Source organism: Podospora pseudocomata, chromosome 5 (genome assembly GCF_035222375.1).
Source record: "Podospora pseudocomata strain CBS 415.72m chromosome 5, whole genome shotgun sequence".
Classification (NCBI taxonomy): Eukaryota; Fungi; Ascomycota; class Sordariomycetes; order Sordariales; family Podosporaceae; genus Podospora; species Podospora pseudocomata.
In genome coordinates this window covers 2,801,564-2,821,310 of record NC_085889.1, presented here as the reverse complement: position 1 = coordinate 2,821,310, position 19,747 = coordinate 2,801,564, and the positions used below count along the sequence as shown (strand labels likewise).

The 19,747-nt window shown below is 53.3% G+C and overlaps 7 protein-coding genes across 7 annotated transcripts; 2 read left to right on the top strand and 5 right to left on the bottom strand.

The window, feature by feature from the left end:
- Positions 1–426: 426 nt before the first annotated feature.
- QC762_507280 (uncharacterized protein) lies at positions 427–2,283 on the top strand (the record flags this gene model as incomplete). The annotated part of the gene is made up of 3 exons (XM_062891153.1): positions 427–513; positions 582–1,015; positions 1,070–2,283. The coding sequence occupies 3 exons, from the start codon at positions 427–429 to the stop codon at positions 1,911–1,913; spliced, it is 1,365 nt and encodes a 454-aa protein (XP_062742361.1). The 3' UTR covers positions 1,914–2,283.
- Positions 2,284–4,352: 2,069 nt separating this feature from the next.
- Positions 4,353–5,048, top strand: QC762_0083030 (uncharacterized protein; the record flags this gene model as incomplete). Its single annotated transcript, XM_062883944.1, has 4 exons — positions 4,353–4,386; positions 4,444–4,461; positions 4,509–4,791; positions 4,898–5,048. 4 exons carry the CDS (start codon positions 4,353–4,355, stop codon positions 5,046–5,048), a joined length of 486 nt encoding a protein of 161 aa, XP_062742360.1.
- A 37-nt stretch (positions 5,049–5,085) lies between these two features.
- QC762_0083020 (uncharacterized protein) lies at positions 5,086–6,225 on the bottom strand (the record flags this gene model as incomplete). Its single annotated transcript, XM_062883943.1, has 1 exon — positions 5,086–6,225. The coding sequence occupies one exon, from the start codon at positions 6,223–6,225 to the stop codon at positions 5,086–5,088; it is 1,140 nt and encodes a 379-aa protein (XP_062742359.1).
- Positions 6,226–6,463: 238 nt separating this feature from the next.
- QC762_507300 (uncharacterized protein) lies at positions 6,464–9,607 on the bottom strand (the record flags this gene model as incomplete). The annotated part of the gene is made up of 1 exon (XM_062891154.1): positions 6,464–9,607. The coding sequence occupies one exon, from the start codon at positions 9,605–9,607 to the stop codon at positions 6,464–6,466; it is 3,144 nt and encodes a 1,047-aa protein (XP_062742358.1).
- A 248-nt stretch (positions 9,608–9,855) lies between these two features.
- Positions 9,856–11,604, bottom strand: QC762_507310 (uncharacterized protein; the record flags this gene model as incomplete). Its single annotated transcript, XM_062891155.1, has 1 exon — positions 9,856–11,604. The coding sequence occupies one exon, from the start codon at positions 11,602–11,604 to the stop codon at positions 9,856–9,858; it is 1,749 nt and encodes a 582-aa protein (XP_062742357.1).
- A 3,058-nt stretch (positions 11,605–14,662) lies between these two features.
- On the bottom strand, positions 14,663–16,167 carry QC762_507330 (uncharacterized protein; the record flags this gene model as incomplete). The annotated part of the gene is made up of 3 exons (XM_062891156.1): positions 14,663–15,363; positions 15,420–15,779; positions 15,843–16,167. The coding sequence occupies 3 exons, from the start codon at positions 16,165–16,167 to the stop codon at positions 14,768–14,770; spliced, it is 1,281 nt and encodes a 426-aa protein (XP_062742356.1). The 3' UTR covers positions 14,663–14,767.
- A 1,024-nt stretch (positions 16,168–17,191) lies between these two features.
- Positions 17,192–17,881, bottom strand: QC762_507340 (uncharacterized protein; the record flags this gene model as incomplete). The annotated part of the gene is made up of 2 exons (XM_062891157.1): positions 17,559–17,881; positions 17,192–17,499 (listed from the first exon to the last, which is right to left on the bottom strand). The coding sequence occupies exons 1-2, from the start codon at positions 17,866–17,868 to the stop codon at positions 17,192–17,194; spliced, it is 618 nt and encodes a 205-aa protein (XP_062742355.1). The 5' UTR covers positions 17,869–17,881.
- Between the last annotated feature and the right edge of the window lie 1,866 nt (positions 17,882–19,747).

Genomic DNA, 19,747 nt, shown 5'->3' with positions numbered 1-19,747 from the left:
ATGTTGCTGACAGCTGTGGTGAGATTTTAGTAGGCTCCGTATTTAAGATGAGGCTCACCTCCGCGTGCAAGCTACCAAGATGAGAACCCTCAGTAGGTGCCTCGGAGAAGCAGATGGCTACGAGACATTCAAAAACAGCGTGAGTAATCAGCTGATACTAAGATTACTATACGAACAGCTTTGGGGCACATACCGAGCATGCTGACACGGAGAGAAAAGATGCGGCCAATCTCAGTCAGGGGTAGCTTTCATCTCATGCACATGAACAGGCTGACATGGAACTATTGTCTGGCAAGTTCCACCATCGTGACATTTACCGGGGGTATAGACATTAGCCAGTACTTATAGTTATCGTCCACGCAGGCCTTTCTCTCTATGTCCATGCGTTCTTTGAGTTGATTTCACTATCCATCTGACCACTCTACCATGATGCGCCACGCAAAGCTTTTCGCGGCCCTGGCCACGGGGGCGACAGCACACCACGCGCTCTTTGCGCCGGGTATGCATTGTCGTGTAAGTCGTCCATCGATATTTGTCGTTTATCTTTCTGACTCTCAACTTGACTGACATCCAGATTTCAGGGCGGCAACAACCCAGCAGTGGACGATCAAAACACCAACCTCGTCGTCAACCCCCTCTATAACCTCACCAAGGAGCAGTGGTGGATGCAAGCGGACCGAGGCTGTAACGTCGTGGGCCCCCCCAGCGGACAGTCCCTCGCTCTACCTGCAGGAGGTGTCTTTACTGGTGAAATCGCCGAGAACCGCGCCTTCACCACTCTCTCCTACAATGGTGACCTCACGACAGACTGGACAGACGGACGGGACCACCCTGTGAACTGGACCGGGCCCAGCACAGGAGAGGGTTGTCTGGTTAACAACCCTGACGGGTTTGGTGGTCCGTTACATACCCAGAACGAGACCAGGGCCACAGGCACTGCGCTGGCGATTTCGTACAATTCCAACTTGGCGAATGTGAATATGGAGAATTTGGTTGTCATCTCTGTTGCCCCCAAGTAAATTCACCGCTCTCCTTTCGCAAGACAGTCATCTAATCAGTTTATGTGAAGCACCCCCTGGAGACGCCTAGTCAACTACCCCATCCCCGCCGACCTCCCCCCCTGCGCCCCAGGCCAATGCTACTGCGCCTGGCTCTGGGTGCCCGACGGATGCGGCGAGCCAAACATGTACATGCAAAACTTCCGCTGCCACGTTCCATGGAGCACGTCAGTTCGTCGGTTGGGCGTTGCCCAGCCCCCGGTGTATTGTGCGAATAACCCCTCTGCTTGCGTCAAAGGTCCAAAACAGATGATCGCCTGGCATCAGCGGACGGGCGACAATGTTGTCACACCGGGGGACGTCACTCCGCCGTATAACTCCAAGATGGGCTTTTTCCCAGGAGCGCAGAACGATATCTTTGAGCCGAGGGTGGGGTGTTTTGTTGATTCTGACTCTCCTCGCGTTCTGCCGCATCAGATCAGTAGCATTACCGGTGGTATGACAACGGAGAAGTGTATTTCTGCCTGTGAGACGGCGGGATATTTCTATGCGGGAGTCGAATACAGCACTGAATGCTTTTGCGGCAACTCCCAGCCTGGGCCGGGGTTGTTGGTGGCTGATGGGCAGTGTGATATGCCTTGCGCGGGTGACGGGGGAGAAACGTGTGGAGCGGGGTGGAGGATTGAGGTTTATGGGACGGGGAAGTACCCGGCTAGTTCTTACACTCCTGCTGTGCCGCCTGTTTTGACTACGTCGACGTGGCTGTATCTTTGTCCTGAGGTTCAATGGGGTGGGAGTTGCGAGAATATCAGGGTTGGGCACGCGGAGAAGTGTGTCAGTTTGGCGGGGTCTGACCTTTACAAGAGAGTTAGGTCAGCTGGGCCGGATATGGGGAGGTGTGTGTTGTTTAGGTGAGTACACTTGGTTCTGCTGGTTTGAACTTGTCGTGATGCTAACGGGAGCGTTTAGGGGTGATAACTGCGAGAGAGACTCGGGGACGTACTTCCCCCTGATATACCCAGGGGTTAATAACTTTGGGACGCAAAATGATGCTTGGGGATCGGTAAGATGCCGGCCTTGAAATCTCGAAGGTTCAAAGACACTAGATAGGGGAAAAGCTGGTCCAGGGGCAAAAAAGGGTAATATGTTTGTGTGTATTGAAGAAGGAGCGCTACCTGTAATGAAGAGCCGTGACAGCGTCTAAGGATCGACACTGTTATTCCTCAACTCTAAATCTACATCTTGCCTTTTCTGATGGATGCTAATTTCATCAGAAACAATTGTATCTGCCCGTCCTAGCGCTAGTTGATGCCTCCTCCTCTCAGCCAGTTTCCTCTCAAACTCGGCAATTTGATCTCCCCCACTCGTGCCAAACTCTCTTCCTCCTGAGCATACTCTCTCTCGGATATCGCCTTGGGCTTCGTCTTCCCGATAATCGGCCAAGCACTCGCCACTCTTGCAACAGCAATCTTCTGAACGATGCGGTCCCCAACAAAATGTCAATGTCTGGGAAATCGACCAGGTCAAACCAACCCTCGTGTATCTTGCTCTCTCCCTGCCCGCACCACTTGAGTAACACCCTATGGGTTGGGGTCAGTGAGCCGTTACCTACACCCCTGATGGCAATCTGGGTGTCTTCTGGAATGGGCACAAGAGTGACGTGCTCTAGTGCATTGGCTTGGCGGAGGTAGGAGACGGAAACCAAGTCAAAGTCGGATGCGCTGTCTAATTTGACTCTGGCGGGATAGTGCTTGAATGCTTGGCCAGGATGTTTGGCGTGGGGCTGGTCGATTATGATTCGGATTGCAGCATCGATGTTGTATTTCTCTTGGGAGAGCTGGCCGAAGCCTCTTGTCCACACTTGTTCGACGAGTTTCAAGTGGTTGGTCTGATGAACGAGTGCAAGACTGTCTGGGTTCTTGGTGGTAAGTGCGCTGGACATTAAAGGGGCTGGATCATCGTCTAGGGATGCTTGATATGCAGAATCGGAGTGATTCTGCCCGAGGTCTGGAATTGCTAGGGCTGATAGTTTTGCCACGGCGGCGCTGTGTGGCGTGTTAGAAACTCAAATTTCTATGTATACTTTTGGTAGAGTCTTGCCTGTACTTACCTCATTTCAACCAGCTGCTGTCAAAGCTTAATTCTGTCAAGTGGCTTATCAGAAAGTTTCACTGCTATTCCCCGGTGACTTGGCTTCCTGTTCACTTAGTCAGAGCACAAGTCTCTCAGAAGCAATACACTTCCCTTATATGCGGTCAGAGACTTGTCCAGTTCGGTCTGATTGTAATAGATCCGCAAATTCTGACCCATTGGGAATCTCTTGAACTTGCTAGAGTTCCATTGTAGCTTGAAAGAGTGCTCATCATAACTTGCCCCTTGGCGTCGGCAGGTCTCCAAGGCCTCCAAAACATGGTCTGGAGCGTCAACGGGTCCGTCAAGAATGTGCTCGCATTCTCGTAGAATGCGCTGCAAAACAGAAATACTCGATCTGCTGTGCCTGAAAGTGGGATTCGGCTCGCTCTACCTTTTGGGCAAAGTCGGCAAATAAGGCGGCCATTGCGACGAATATTGTCATGAGGGTGATGACGGAGGAGACCAACAGGACTAGAGTGATGGGACTGATGAGCCAGAATTGGTCTTCTTGGGGCATTTTGGTGGAGGTGATGTATTGCTTAGTCGGGCACCGCAATAGAGTCGAAAACGAAACACTATGTGGACCATGAGAAGACTTTGTCTTGTTTTAGCTTGCCATCATCAACCTCAAGTGTAACCAGGATGCCTATCATCCATCCATCACCACCCAATCAACGTTAGCATGACTGGCAAGGCTTTACACAACCACAGTTCATCGAGGCTAAGCATTACGGGCGCGTGCGGGAAGGATTCCGTTGATGGGGTCCTGGACTCAACTGGTCTCTTGTGTGGTCCGCGGACGGCGGGGGGGCCTCTGATATGGCCCTCCAGGCGGTCCCCTTGCCCCTAACCCAACACTTCAGCCCGCCACACCAGCTGAGACAACCCTCAAACCCGTATTTACACCTGCACCATCTCTTCTCAGAGGCAGGTTTCTTTGTTCTTCAAAACAAACACACCGTGCACGACTTTCAACCTCCGCTCCCTCCTGGATATCCCAGGTTAGCAGCCTTTATGAGAGGGAGTGAGAATGAGGCTGCTATTCTGAAGAAGGTTTGATCAAGCGAATGTCTTGGCGCTATATCGCTGCAGGCCGAGGTTGTTGAGCTAGGGCAAGAGTATCGGGATCAGTGTTTGCTTGACCACCAGGATGATCCGACGTTGCGACTTTCTGAGAATATGAAGCTTTGACCGGAGAAGAAGACTATGCAGTATCACAAGATGGTGGAGTTGAGAGAGAAGTTGAAAGGGTACAGTACGAAGAGTTTATCTTTTCCCATTGCCTCGGCAGGATGCTAATCTTGAACTCCAGAAGAATTCATACTCCAAGGTGGGTCGCTGTCACAAACCCCTCAGAACACCATTGACGCGTGATAGTCCACCAAATGAACACCGTTCCCTCCCCTCAACCTTCCCAACTCTCTGCCCTCGAAGACTGGCTACGCGACTTCAGAGGCGGCAATCCCTTCCTCCAGTCCAACGAAGCCTTCACCTGGGCAGACCCCAACCCCTCGTCATATCTCTGCCTGAGCGCACCGGTCAAAGAAACCGACCCTTGTACCACTTTCATCACTGAGAAGATTCTCAGAACTTATCGCCACCTCCTCGGCCATTGCGTCAACACCGGCCAGGCTGTCGACACAGACACAGGCTACACTTTGTACAGTCCTTCTCGAATCAGCAAAGCAAGCAGTCTCATCACACACAACTGTTCTTGCGTTTACCTTGCCGGTATTGACAATCCTGGTGCTGAACCGGCTGGACAGCACAGATGCGAGAATAGGGGTGACGGCAGGGTTTATGGCGCTGTTTGCGCTGGTGATTGCCGTGTTTAGCGACGCGAAGAGGATAGAGGTTTTTGCGGCTACCGCTACGTATGTTGACCTTGTGTCGGGAATCCACAGGGTGAATGACTGACATGAAATGCCCAGATTTGCCGCTGTCGAGGTGGTCTTTATTGGGAGTGCATTGACAGGGGTTTCTCAGGGGTAATATTCCCCAACCCCTTCTTCACCTCCCTCATCATCTCAATCCTTCTCTGCACCCACTCCCAACACCCAACCTCATCATACTTCTTCTCCTCCCCCTCCTCCAACACACTATCCAAAACCCCACACCTCTCATGCAGCCCAAACCCCCAGAAGAACGCCATGCTCAACCTCTCCCTCCCCGAGTTATTCACCACCCGATGAACCGTACTCACCCACTTCCCGTTCGTAATCCGCTGCATGTAATCCCCAAAATTCACCACCAACGTCCCCTCCACCGGCCTCGCATTCAACCACTGCCCCTCCCTATCCAACACCTGCAACCCCCCCACACTATCCTGATACAACAGCGTAAAAAGCTGAAAGTCAGTATGACTCCCAATACTGACCTTCTCCTTACCCTCATCTTTTGTTGCAGCAATAGGCGGATAATAATTCACCGCCACCCCAACATCAGGAAACTCAAACCTCCCGTCCAACCCGTCCTCCTCCAACCCAAGCGCCAAAGCCATCACCCTCACCAGCTCCCTCCCCAGCTTCAAAACAGCCTGATACAACTCAATCACCGGCCCCGAAAACTCTTTTGGTGTTCTCGACCAGGGAAACCCATCGTTATCGTGGTCGATATACCTTTTTACCTCATCCGGGATGTTCTCCAAGTCCGACGGGGAATGCAATGGGTCATAGGCGGGATCGTACCGCCATGAGAACGACTCTCGAACGTCGACGCTCTCCCAGGGGTTGATGTGCTGTGTCTGACGGGGCCGGTAGCCGACCACGCCCTTGTTTTTAAGGGAGTTGTTTGTGTTGGCAGGGAGTTTGGCCTCAAGAGGGGAGCGGAACCAATCTAGAGAGGCATTTCGGGCGGTTAGGAAGAGGGAGAGGGGGATGCCGTGGTGGGAGATGTACATGAACCCTGACGTGGTGGCTGCTTGGCGGATTTGGGAGGCGAGGTGCTGACGGGAGGGGAGGTCGTCGGAAAACAAGGGGGTGAGGTTGATGATGGGGATTTCGGAGGGGAGGGCGTCGCGGGGCGGGTGAGGTAACAGGGGCCTGGAAATGGGACCGAGGGGGGAGGCGAGGTGGAGGTATTCTGGGGGTGACATCTTGATGTGTGTTTTGAGAGTGTGGCCACAATGAAATCGATGGCTGAGTGTGAGTTCGGAATGTTGAAAATTATATGTTCATTTGTTATCATGTTTCTGGGAGCTATCTCCAACCTTATCTTGACCCCTCACTCTCCATGTGCTCGAGCGGGGAATCCCGAAACAATGTTCGGCAGGTTCCACCATGCGGCGGCACTCGACCCAGGTCACTGGCGAGACAAGCACGATGGCATATCCCCTACCTCAGAGCAAACTTCTCAATAACGGGCCTTGCTATCCAGAATGCCCCGACATGAATCTTCCCAACCCCAATCCTCTCCTCCCACCACTCCCCATTCTCGCCAGTCTTGTTCTCCAACAACAAGACATTGTACACATCATTTATAGCCGGTGTTTCATACCGCCCGAGGTCCCAGCGCGGATCCCCATTCTCCCTGCCTGGCCCCCTCCCCGGCTCCGAGTCAGTAAACAACGTCCACTTTCTCCTGTCTTCAGGCCGTCCCCATTCCTCATCGAAGAAGACACTGTCCTGCATTCGCCGTGGGTTCAGGTTCCAGTAAAGGTCCCATCCACACGGCGGCGGGGCGATTTGTGGCACCATGTCTCTCGACATGGCCACCAGCCTGTACGAAGCCGACGCACGGTCGATGGACGAAAGGGGGACGTTGAGAGACAAGAACCCGGCGCGGTATCCTTGATGGTAGACAGCAAACTCCCACGGTCGGCGAGAGCCTGACCCATATTTGCCCGCATCGTTGAGGCCAATCTGCAGAAACTCGTCTTCGACAGGAATCGACTTGTGAGCGGTTGTGGACATGTCGGTGAAGCGCGCTTCGACTGAGCGAGCGGTGAAGGGAAGTGTCCCGTCCGGTAAATGTCGTGGTAGCAGCGGTTTCCCCGGCAAGTTGATGGGGTATGTAAAGCGGAGGCCCGGGTAGGCGGGATGGGAGAAGTAGAGCTCGTTGCGCGAGGTGTCCTTTTCGTCCTTCCAACCGTCGTCAAGGTCCTCCAGTTGATACAAGAAGGCGTGAACCCAGGAATTCAAGGATTTAGGCTGCTCTTTGGCTGCCTGAACAATTTTTGCCACACGCTCTGGGCTATCTCCGCGGGCGACAAGATACCGTACAACAGTGCCGATACTAGACGGATGTGTAAGCCAGTGGACGACGTTGAAGGGTGCCACAGCAATGGCATTGTGCCAGCCCCGGCCGCGATACTTTGTGTGCCCTTCCCATCCAGCCCAGCTCCAGGACGGGGCGGCTCCCAAATAGGTCCGGCGGGTGAGAGGCTCCTGGGGGTACCACAAGAGAGCCTGATCAAAGGCAAACTCGGGTATGCCGTACCAGAAGGTGGTGTTCACCCCCTGAGAAATGAGATCAGTGACGCCCTGGAATGCGTTGATGGCATCGCTCTGCCACGTCATTTTGCGCTTGGTGTACATGTTGACAGCCTCCCGATATGTCTTCCAGAGCGTCTCCCCTTCCATGGGAAGAGTGCCACTCCGGTAAGCTGCCACGGGCATTGCTCTATAGGTTGGAGTAGGCAGTTCTTCCCGAGTAGATACCAGGGTGTCAGATTCTGTGCCCGTACCAGCTAGCTTGAAGCGCTTGTTGGGGAACTCTGTCTGGGTCGGGTCGAACCAAATGTAGAACATTAGGGGGTATATGGCTTCTTCAAACTTTGGCCGATCTACAGGCACCGTTGGCTTGAGGTCCTGTGTCGAATTGGGAACTGTGTCTTCGCATGCAGTCCCATGGGGGCAGGTAAAATAGAGCTGAGAAGCCGTAAAGTACACGGCGCGTTGGGACAGGTGACGTTCCTGGAATGTCCAAGCACGAGAATTCCAGATGGCTTCTTCAATCTCGTGGTATGGCTGACGGGAGTCATGAAACACAGCGCCAACAGACAGCCCTTGGATTTGTTTAACTACCTGGGATCGTGCCCGTGGCGTGCTACCCACCCCCGGAAGTCCGCCATCAGGGCTGAAGTTGGTGGAGGCAACGATGTTGATGACGGCGTTGCCATACACAGCAGCCATTTGCGAGACAATAATTGCCTTTTCAGCATCGTCGTCTTGCACAATGCAGAGAGCGTCAATCCACAGGTAACGCAGTCCAATATCTCTGGTAACCTTGATGGCGTCCAGATAGGTCTGGCTGATGACGATTGATCCGTTGCTGAAGATTCCTGGGCTTTCGAGGGTTGCCTTTGTTTCCAGTGTCAAATGGACGAGACTTGCTGCATTCTTCCCCCAGACATAGGAAAGGCAAGCATAGCGACACGGCGTGGGCACTGTCACGAGACAGCCTTCATCAACGTCGATGACTCGCAGCGTCTCCATTTCGGGCGAGAATGCGTGAATGGACCTGTGAAGCTTGGGATGGCTGCCTTCGCAAGTGCGGATCCAGTTGCACAGCCGTGTGATATCTGCGGCGTCCTTGCGTACTGGAAGCCCTTGAAGTGCAAAGGGCTCATCCTCGGATGTCATCCTCTGCATAATTACTTTTGTCGCCAAGTGGCTGAAGCCAACCTCCAATCGCAGGGCGCAATCTGGCCCATCATCAAGAATGTCGATTGATATCTGGCCCGCCTTTGTCTGCCTCGCCTTTGCGAGTTCTTCAGCAGTGCATTGTTGCTCAATGGCTTCTCGCACCAGGTTGCAAAATGAACACGTAGATTTCTTGTTGAGAACTCTCGACAGTCCATACAACTCGATGCAAGCAGTGGATGAATCCTTGTTCCCCTGAGGCTTCAGATCGCGATGCGTAAATAGGACGGTGAAGTCGACGTGTCGGCACATGTCGCAGAGGTACTGCGGGTCGGTTGCCTCCAGCACGGTTGGTGAATGAATGAACCAATCTTCGTCTTTGCGGTCTTTTGATGTCTCTTTCGAGTACAGCAGCCACTGTTCGTCAAAATAGTGATGCTTGTACAGGTTGTGTAGCGCCACTTCTTCCTTATAGTTGGCCTCGTAGTTGTCTCGAGTCATCACGTTGTCCTCTTCCTCGGCTCTCGCTTCATCTTCGGTTTGCATCCACACATCAATCAACTCCCGGTTTTCATCCGACATGGGGTTTTCTTTGCATTCGTTGTCGTCATCTGGTTGATCCCTCTGCTTCTCCTGCGCTTCTCGCTCAAGACTACGTTCCTCAACCTGGGCTTCGTGGGAAGGTCCAAGTCCAAGATTGGGGCGCTTGAACTCCTCGCTTTCCACTGTTTCGTGTTGTGTGCTTAGATCAGGCTGGGATACGGATACCGGGGTCTCTTTGGGCTTGTTTTCTTCTGTGTCCGGCGTCTTTGGGGGGCTCGCATCATTGTTGGCGCTGGGTCCGAGCTTCGACGGCTCCAGCTTGAGGCGTCGTCGGTCTTTGGTTTGGTCCATTTTTTTACTCCAAAGTCTCAACTCAAGTGTCTTGATGTTGCAGGAGACTCGATGGTGCCGGCTGAGGGCTTATTTCCGTGGTGTGGTTTTGTAGCTGAACATTTCTCCAGCGGCGTTGCTAGGCACCACCGATGTGTCGTGTGGATCCCACCAAACATCGCCGGGGTTGGGCAGCAATTAGGCGCTTCCAGGGAGCGCAGCACAAGTGCGAACAGGGGAAGCCTCACATCGCCACAGCATAGCTGATCCTACTCTCTGGTTGCCTTGATCAAGGACCAGCACTTTTTCATACCAGTCCCCATGGACTCTGATTCAATCTCGTCGCTGGACACCCATCGATAGTTCGATTCCAGGGGCAGTGTTCGGGGGCTTCTGTCTGAATCGTCCAGTTCAAACAGCTGAACGTGCATGGCGAGCCTCAGATGTGAAAATAACCAAGGGACAGTGCCTAGTTCTCCACGGTATCCGTCTGTTGATTCGACCAGACCAGACGCGTAGTCCAATGCCTGCTTTTTCCGGCTTTTGGTAGTGCTGTCATTGGAGGCGGGCAAAATGTAGCTGGGAAACTCCCACAATCCAGCCAACAGCCCCTTGTCTGGCCGGCGACTGATGAGGTACTGTCCGTCCGATACGCGACGAATGGCGCAAACAAGAGCTTCTTCCTCTCTGACCTGCTTCTTGGGTTTCTTCAGGGGAAACCTCTGGGCATGAGAGATGATGGTATTCAACTCTTGGGACGAGGGCGTTCTGCTAGCAACATCCTTTTCCTTCATGGAACTTGCTTGGAACGCGTCGAAGAGCTTGGAGGTTTGCTGCCTACCCTTCTTTTCCGTAGCCTGCGAGCTCGCTTCCATGGCATCTTCCTCCACAAGTTCACAAAGCACACAAGCAATGCCATCCTCAATATCGGGAACGGCCTGCTTGAGGCCTGAGGCCAGAGCCAAACCCTCGGCGTAAGCCATACAGCTTTCCGTCACCGGGCATTTTCCACATTGAGGCTTTGGTGTACAGATCGTGCTCCCCAGCTCCATCAACGCCTGTCCCCATAGCCCCGGCTTCTCGCCCTCTTCCCCATCAGCCTCAGCAACAACCTTCACCAACCTATCCGCCGCCTCCCAAAGCACGTCTACCACCCTCTTGTCCCCTTTCACATCCCCCATCAGTCCCATCTGCCTCGACAACACCCTCATAACATTCCCATCGACCATCGGTTCCGCCTCGCCAAACACAATAGCCGATATCGCCCCAGCAGTATACCTCCCCACTCCGGGAACATGCTTCATAAGCCCCTCCACCGTATCCGGCAGCAGCCCCTGCATCTCGGTGACAACCTTTTGTGCCCCGGCGTGTATCCTCCTCGCCCGAGAGTAATACCCCAGCCCAGTCCACATATTGACCACCTCTTCCTCTGTTGCCTGTGCTAGGTCTTCGATCGTGGGCCACTTTGTCATCCACTTGTTCCAGTATGCTATTACCGTCGCAACGCGGGTTTGTTGGAGCATGATCTCGGAGATCCAGACTTCGTAGGCTCGACGGGAAAGGTCGGCGCGGGAGGGGTTCGTGAGGAAGGGTTTGCGCCACGGCATGAGGCGGGCCGTTTGTTCTTTTTGAAACCACTTCAGGAGGGAGGCTTGGGCGGATGGCGAGGATAGGAGGAGGGGTTGGTGGTAGGAGGGCGGGTGTAGGCGGAGAGGAAGGGCGCGGCCATCGTGGGGTGCTGAAGTAAAGATAGATTGGACGAGAAGAAGGGAGTTGGATTTGGAGTATTTTGTCGGTGATCTTGTTGTCGTGTTTGGGGTATGTTTTGTCACCTTGCGGCGCTTTGCCGGTCGAGGTTCAGGATCTGGGTCGGATGCAGAGGATGCGGAATCCGGCGATGAGGATTGAGAAGCTGACATCAGCCCAGCGGCGTCGTCTGAATCACCATTGTGTGGCCCGTACGGGTTTGGTGGTTTTGGCTCTTGTGCTGCAATACGAGCGCTTTTCCGGTGTGCCATCTTTAGCGGGCACTTTGCTATTGTCCGGTCGCTGGTGGTCGTTCTTGCACAAAGACCGCGTCTTAAGGTGTGGCCCAAACCTAAAACGAGGTGGAACGCGACGCGCTGTCACGTGAGGGTCTAGCCAGCCAGATGGCAAAAAGTCATCCAGTTCAACAAAACCGAGGGCTAGACTAGTCGGTTCTCGAATGACGACACTCATTGCGAATATACCTATCTACGTTATTGCCCACGAAGAAAACACAGGACTCACCGAGGAAGCTTTCCAAGTCGTATTTCTTAAGCCCACTCATGCGTCTTTTGCCCTCCTCGTCCACATTTAAACAAAAAAAATGTTGTGCGACCCTACCACGGCATCATGTGCGACGAGGGTTGCTGATCAGGGAGCCTTGCTCTCCCTTCAGAACCACGATGTCCAATTGGGAACCGCGATGTCCAATTGGCTCTATCAGCCATCAGACCGTGTCCGGTGCCGGGGTTTCGGGACGCTGATTTTCTCTCAACCCAACCCATCTTCCTGATTGCACGGTAGGCCAACCTTCATACCTTCGACTCTCCGTCTCGAGACACAATGGAGGCAATCGCTGCGGTTGGATTTGCTGCCTCTATTTTGACCTTCGTCGATTTTTCATACAGCCTCGTTTCTGGTGCGCTCAATGTGCTGCGAACAGGTACTGTGCCCGGTGTCTCTGACGTACAGTCCTTGATACATGAGCTACAGCAAACAACGAACAGTGTGCAGCAAACACCCTTTCCAGCTTCCTCTAATCACCATGTCGATGCTCTGCAAGGCTTGGCAACCAAATCCAAGGAGCGCCTGAACGAAGTCCAGGGCACCTTGCAAAGTCTTGTTCCCTGGGATGTCACCTCCAAATTCGAAGCTCTCCGAATATCGTTACGCTCCAAGAGGAAAGAAGGCGAAATTTACAAATTGCTTGGTCTTCTGGAACAATACCGATCTGATGGGTTTAGGTATCTCTCTTCTCATCCTCAAGCATGTGCTTCCTGTTGCGAGATATGGATCAATGCTCACTACTAACGAACATAAAGTGAACGGTCTCTTCTGGTTTCCACCCAGATTAGCAAACTTGACGCTTCTGTCACCACACAGTTCTCCAGTGTTCCTGATCGACTACTTGATCTCAAAAAGACATTGCACGAGATGAAGGCCAATATCAGTTGTGATCATCAAACCCTTTCGATCGACATACTGCGCAGGGTAGAAGAGAAGGTACAGAGTCTGCTCGAGTCATCTTCTCCGCCCACCGCTGAAGCCAAGGCATTGCGGCAGCTTTAATTCTCTTCTATGTTCTCACGGGAAGATGCTATTCGTGATCCTCAGTACGGAACTTTCGAATGGATCCTGGAAGCGGACGACCATGACGGGCAATACACAAGTAGCAACAGCAGCAACAGCAAGGAAGGGGCCGATGGCGAGGACGTCGCTGAAGACCACATTGGCTGGGAGGATGTTGATGACGAGGACGTCGACGAGGAAAGCTCTGATGAGGATGACTGCTATCAAAATGAGTACTATGAGCAGAAAGCAGAAGCAAAGTCTACGCTTTTACAGTGGCTCTCATCCGAACATGACCTCCTGCACATCTCTCTCAAAGCCGGCTCTGGAAAGTCAACACTCATGAAACTTATCGCTGGTCATTCCACCACTCGCCGAGAGCTAGAAAGGTGGTCTGGGAGAGAGGACCCTCGTTGTTTCACACTTCTTTGCTTGGAGAGCTGGAGATGCTATGCAACAGTCGCTGCATGGTCTCTATCGGTCCATCTTGTTCTCAGTCCTTGCAAACTGTCTAAGTTTGATTCGAGATGTCTTTCCAACAGCGTGCTAAGTATTTGACACTACCACCTTTGAACCACACATCGACGAGCCCTACTTTCGATTCCCCGCCAAGTTGCAAGAAGGGTTTCAGAATCTCATCGAGGTGTCTGTTCCACGCAATACTTGCTTTTGCTTCATGATCGACGGCTTGGATGAGTTCAAACACGACCCTGCTCACCGCCACAGCCATCAAAACCTCGTCGCGCAGCTTCGGTCATGGTCTCAACATGCCAATATCAAGATGCTTGTTGGTTCTCGCCCCGAAATGGCTTTCCTCAACTTGGTCCTTTGCGAGCTTCGGGTCAACCTCCATGAGCTCACTCGGTGGGACATTTTGAGGGTTGTGCAAAATACGTTTAAGCGGCGTTCGTCGTTCGATGCGACAAGCTCCTTCTACAAGGCTCTTACGGACCATGTGGTATGCCGAGCTGAAGGAGTCTTTTTTTTAGGCATACCTCATAACTCTCCAACTACGAGACGCAACAGCCACCGGTGAGAGTTTTCAAGCGCTGGAAGGATTGTTGCTGAAAACACCATCAGATTTGAACAGCTTGTACGACAGCTTGCTAAAGTCGATGGATGATGTACACCGAGACACAGTATTGAAAATGCTCTTCATCGTTGCGTCAATAGGCGACGGCAATGGTGATGTATTATGCCATTGGCACATCGAACCTAGCCGGGGACATTGATGATGGGTTTTTGAAGATGATGGAGGTCCTGGTTGAATGCGGTCAATCAGCCCTCGGCCATTTCGTTATCTACGGACCACGGAACACAAACGGGTATGTTACTGAAGGCACCCACTTTGTCCCTTTCAAGGATCTGTTGCTAGCTGCGAGCAAGCGGGCCAAGGTGACACTTTCTTCTGAGCTTCTTTTGGCTCAGGAGATCAGCGCAATCGACTCGGAGGGCCTACACCACGACTGTGGGACTAATACCCGTGCTGCAGTTTTAGGCACACATCTTCCGTCCACCCCCAAGATGATGAAAAGCCTCCAGCATGGACTCATGGGCGATGAGGAAGGGCCCGCGCTCCACCACCAGGGCTTCGACCTGCACTCAGTGGCTGTAGGCGAAAAGACATACTATTGGGAAGATATGAAACATGCTAGGATATGCGAAACCATGCAAGATCGGGTTGTTCACATTAATTGTATCGAGCTTGAGGCCAATACACGAGAAAACAAGGTTCATGATCGTCACAACTCAAATTGCACGTCAGATAAATACATCGTACCATCGTATATACACATATCCTCATTCCCTTTCCCTCCCTCTCCTCCCCAACATCCCCAATGTCATCCACTCAACACCCCCCCGGGCTCAAACCTGAGCAAGCACATACTTGATACCTTCCCACTGCTCAATACTGCTAGGCAAAATCTGCGTAGCAGGCAAAACAAAGCCACCACCGCTGCTGCCCGCAGGCCTCAACTCGATAGTCCAAGCATAAGTAGCACCACCAACAGCAGTCATGTAATCCGGCGCGCTGCCAGTAGTCTTGTACAGCGTCGAGCAGCTGGGGCCGGTGGTGAAGGTAGTGCCGTAGCTCTGTCTGATCCGAGTAGCCATGCCAGAGGCGAGACTGCTCTGGGCGGCGTGGTTGGACGCGCGGGCGGAGCAGTCGTACCCATAAGGCAGGAGGATGTACTGGCCGTACGAGTGCCAGTCGATGTAGAGGCGGATGCCGCGGCTGTTCTTGAGGGTGGTGGTGAAGGCGGTCAGGGCCCTGATCTCGGGGGTGTCGCCGGCGGCGAGGCCCTTGTAGGTCTCGGAGCAGGGTGAGGTGGAGGCGCCGCCGGTGACGGACCACTGGTAGTTCCAGTTGCGGTTCTGGTCGGTGCCGACGCAGGACTGGCCGGAGCGGGTTTGGCGGTTCTTGCGCCAGAGGCGGTCGTTGGTTTGGGTGTAGACGAATCCTGGGGAGTTTGTTAGTCATTTGTGAAGACAAAAGGTGGGTTGGGGGTGGGCACACCGTCGGGGTTGACAACGGGGAGGATGTAAAAGTCAAACTTGTCACGGATGGCACGGACGGCGGCGTCGGTAGCATACTGGGTGAGGAGGTGGTAGGTGATGTACTCGACGACCTTGGCGCTGATCCACTCGCGGGCGTGGACGGTGCCGTGGAAGTAGATGGCGGGCTTGGAGCCCTTGCCGCCAGAGCCCCAGATGTGGATGCCAAAAATGTCACGGCCCTGGAACGACTTGCCGATGGTGAAGATCTCGGAAGCGTTGGGGAACGACGCCTGCAGGTCGTTGAAAAAGGTGATGTGGTCGGCGTACGCGTGGTACGAGTTGAACCAGGTCAAGCTGGGGACAGCCTGGGCACCGACGCCTTCTTGTTTGTTAGAACTCGGAAGCCTTTCAGGAAAGAGACAAGTAGAAGAGCAAAACATACTGGTGTAGGGGGCAAAGGTACCCTCCTCGGCGATATCAGCACCGAGATCCTCGTGCATGAGCTGGGTCTCGAGACCGAGGGCCTCAAAGGCAGCGACCTCCTCGGCAGGGATGGCAATGTCGAGGTGCTCATCGTTGTCGAGGTTGAAGGGGATGGCGGCAAACCTGGTGAGCTTTGCCTTGATGGCGGCCGGGTTATGATGGGTGGCAATGCTGTAGGCCTTGTACCCATCATAGTTCATCTTGCGCTCGAGCCTGGGAGCGGCGGCGGCCGAGACCAGAGGGGCGGCACCAGCCAAAAGGCTGATGGCGGTTGACAGCTTCATCCTGGCTTAATTGTCTGGGGGGAGGACGATGAAGAGGATGAGGAACCAAAACAGACTGACGACGGGAGGATCGACACTCTTTTATGTTGAGATTCTCGCCGTCTTCCTCTCATCATACCTGGCCCCCCTCCCTCTGAAGATAACATCGACCGGGTACCGGCCACTGCGGTGATCTTCACATGCACAATGAGGTACCACGACATTGTCTTTCTCCCCTCCCAAGAACTGCAGGACCAAGGTCCAAGAATAAGGGCACGGACAGATGGTACAGATCTGGGAGGTGGTTTCCAACCGTCCATCACGACATTGCTGATCGAATGAAACGTCGTCGAGCTCCCCTCCCCAGTATCCGGGTTGGGGTCAAGCTGTCGATGTGGTGGTGAGCTGAGGGGGAGCTTCATGCATTCTGTCTGTGTGACTGTCGTGTGCCTACCATCCCGTGCCGTGGGGTGAGTGAGGGGAGGTCGGGGAGCGTGACATGGATGGCTGCCAAGCGCCTCTCCAACTGCCGAACCGGGCCATCCGCGCGCATCGGCAACGTTCTGGGCGCTGGTCTGCTTGTCAAAGGACCTTCCCGATCCAGAGTGCTCCCGACAAGACGATTGGCATTGCGTGCGCTGAAATCGAAGTGTAATGTCCCTTCCTGGTCGTTTAGGCGCTCGATAGTCTCTTTTGTTTGCCAAAGACCCTCCTGCAAGGTCCCAGGGATATAGTATTGCGTGCATTTTCTCCATGCTTGCGAAATGGGTGTGGTGGACTGCAGTGGTTGGTGTTCTAGAATCTTTCCATTGTCCTTTCTCTTCACACAACTGACAGGCAACACCCCACGTTACATTCGATCGTGGCACTGCATAGCGATAGTAGGCCTCCAAAGAAGGTAGGTATCTAAGCAATGGCATGCCTGCCTAGCTAGAGGTCGGAGCGCAATGCCCTATCTTGAAGTCATAGCTGAGGTGTTTGTTGAGTCAGTATCTGATGTACCTAGGTATGATGAGTCTGTGAGCGGCTAGCTATCACTCAATCCCTACTGATATGGTCCGAGGACCTGGCCCTTCTTCTCCCATACCTCGACTGCATCCTCCCACCTGACCACTGTTGCTCCCCTTGCCCGCACACGGGCCTCTACCTGTGCCTCAATCTCTTCTGGTCTGGCCTCGGGTTCGGGATACGTCGAGTGTGCCCCTGAAAGCAGTGTGATGGCAAAGCCAGCATCAATGGCGCCATGGCAGGTGGCCTCGACGCAGCATTCGCTCTGGATGCCGAAGATGACCAACTCTTCCACGCCGTGCTCTCTGAGTATCTGCTCAAGCACCGAGTTGGAAAAAGCATTGCCTACGTCACAAGAAAGAACTTAGCGCTGGCTCAAGGACAGCGGAATTCAAGAGACGTACGGACTGATTTTGCGACAACAAAGTCCTCTCCATTCTCCAAACCTTGTCGTGGCTTGAAGACCAAACCCCAAGGGTCTGTTCCAAAGACCAACAGCCCCTCTTCTGGCGACTCCTGGTGCTGCACAAATACGGTGATGAAGCCCGGAGGAAGACTATGTTCCCGTACTCGGGTGTCTCGAATCTGCCGAGCTACTTGAAGAATGCTGGTTCCCGCCTCACAGACCCGGGCCGCATGAGGTATTTTGGTGCCTGGATCTGTCGCCAGGGAGTTTTGGAAGTCAACGACTAGAATGGCTGTTTTAGAAGGCATGATGGAAGTGAAGGTTGGTTTCTTGAAAAGAAGACCAGAATGTGGTCGATATGAGTCAACAGGCCTTGTTGAGATTGGCCGAGCCGGAAGAACAGTCGCCCCGCCTTATTAGCTCATAGAGAGTCTACACAAGGATTTGCTTGAACATTGAATCGGGTGGCAGAAGGAAGGCAGTGGCTTCGCCCACTGTAAAAGAAACGGGTAGGTGCGAGCTTATACTCCCGTTGCTGACTGGATTCTGGAAGGAATCAACGACAGCAAAGAGCTGCAGGAGCAACGGAGCGACCTGCGGGTGGCCCACACAAACGCAACTCTGTGCCGAGTGTGCTCTCTTCCAGTTTTCTTCCCACTACCAAGTTAAATATCCATTGCTAGTTGGCATTTGCATCATTTTCAGTTTGACCGCGATATCCGTACTCAGCAGACAATTGCAACCATCAAGACCAAAATGACCGTCGCGACCACCCCGACCATATTTCACCGGTTTCGGTCGCTTCCAGTTGAACTTCAAGATAAGATATGGGATGAGTTTCTACTTGACTAGGAATCAAACTCTCGTTTGGTCGAGGTCAATCTTGTGGACAAGAAATTTCCGAACCGCCAGAGGCCCCCCTTCCCTCGCGATCATCCCTTCTTTCGATGGACCAGCCGACTAGGCCTGAGAGAATTGTTGTCCAGGATGCCGGACTGGTTAGGAAACAGCTACGAACCCAAACTCGGTTGGAACGTCAGCCCTCCCAGCCTCTTTTTCATGTGTGTAGAAAAGCCCGCGAACGAGCGATGAAGTTGTACTGTCGACTGTCCTTTCGACACGATCTTGTGGGCAGGCGACTGGAAGCAGTCGCCTACTTCAACCCCGAAACAGATGTGTTGAGCCAGAACTACGAGATGGTGGGCCTAGTACACGCTGAGCAGGACTAGAGGTTACCGGTGTTCGAATGGATCCGTCGTCCTGTCATTCATGGAGATGACACGATTTATTGAGCCGGCACACTTTCTTGCAATTTTGACAGTGTATTTTCACAATAGGAAGAACAGGTCCCAAAATCGTCCCGTCTACCTGGTGGATGCGTCCTCCCCCCGCGGTTGATTCAACACCTTCACATCCACCTCCACTGCTTCACGGAACTGAGGAAGCCAGGAGGAGGAGAAGAGGATTTGTACTCATTGGCTGGGAGGTATAGGGATCCGCCCACCTTCGGCCGCCATCTTTCCGATCGCCTGCTCCCATCGTCCAACACTAACCTTAAGACAATCACGATCTCGCTCACTCTTGGGGACATTGATGTCCAATCCGAGTACCCGAACGACTGCGAACCCGAAGTGAAGTGGGGGCAGACTTTGAGTCCAAAAGTCTGGGGTACCTGACGAGGACTCTATAGGCCCTTTGCCTATCGTCTATTTGTCGGCGAGTACTTGGCGAAGCAAAAGAACTGTGTGGTCTGTGATGACTGGCAAGATTCTAATCCCGCTGACTTGAAGATTACCAATGCGCTTTGGGCCAACGGCAAGAAGGACGGTGCAGTGTTGGGAGGGGCCATAGACCCACAAGACATCTTTATGCTGTGGGTAATCGACGTTGACACTGATGTTAGCTGGCTCGATGGCTGTGGGCGCTGGGTAGTCAATGCGCCATCCCTGGATGGACAGGCTGCGGCTTCGATTAACGGAGAGCAGGAGTTCTTGGAATTCTTTATGGGAGGTAATCAAGAAGTGTGGACTCTACACACGCTCATGGGGGCAACCTTCTCGGCGCGAATACACGGGTACTGTGGCCCGGACTTTGGAATGGGCAAGGCTACAGTATTTAGCCAAGGGCAGCTGGATTGGGTTGAACGTGGATCGAGGGTAGATGGGCTGGTGGATACTGTGGAGATGC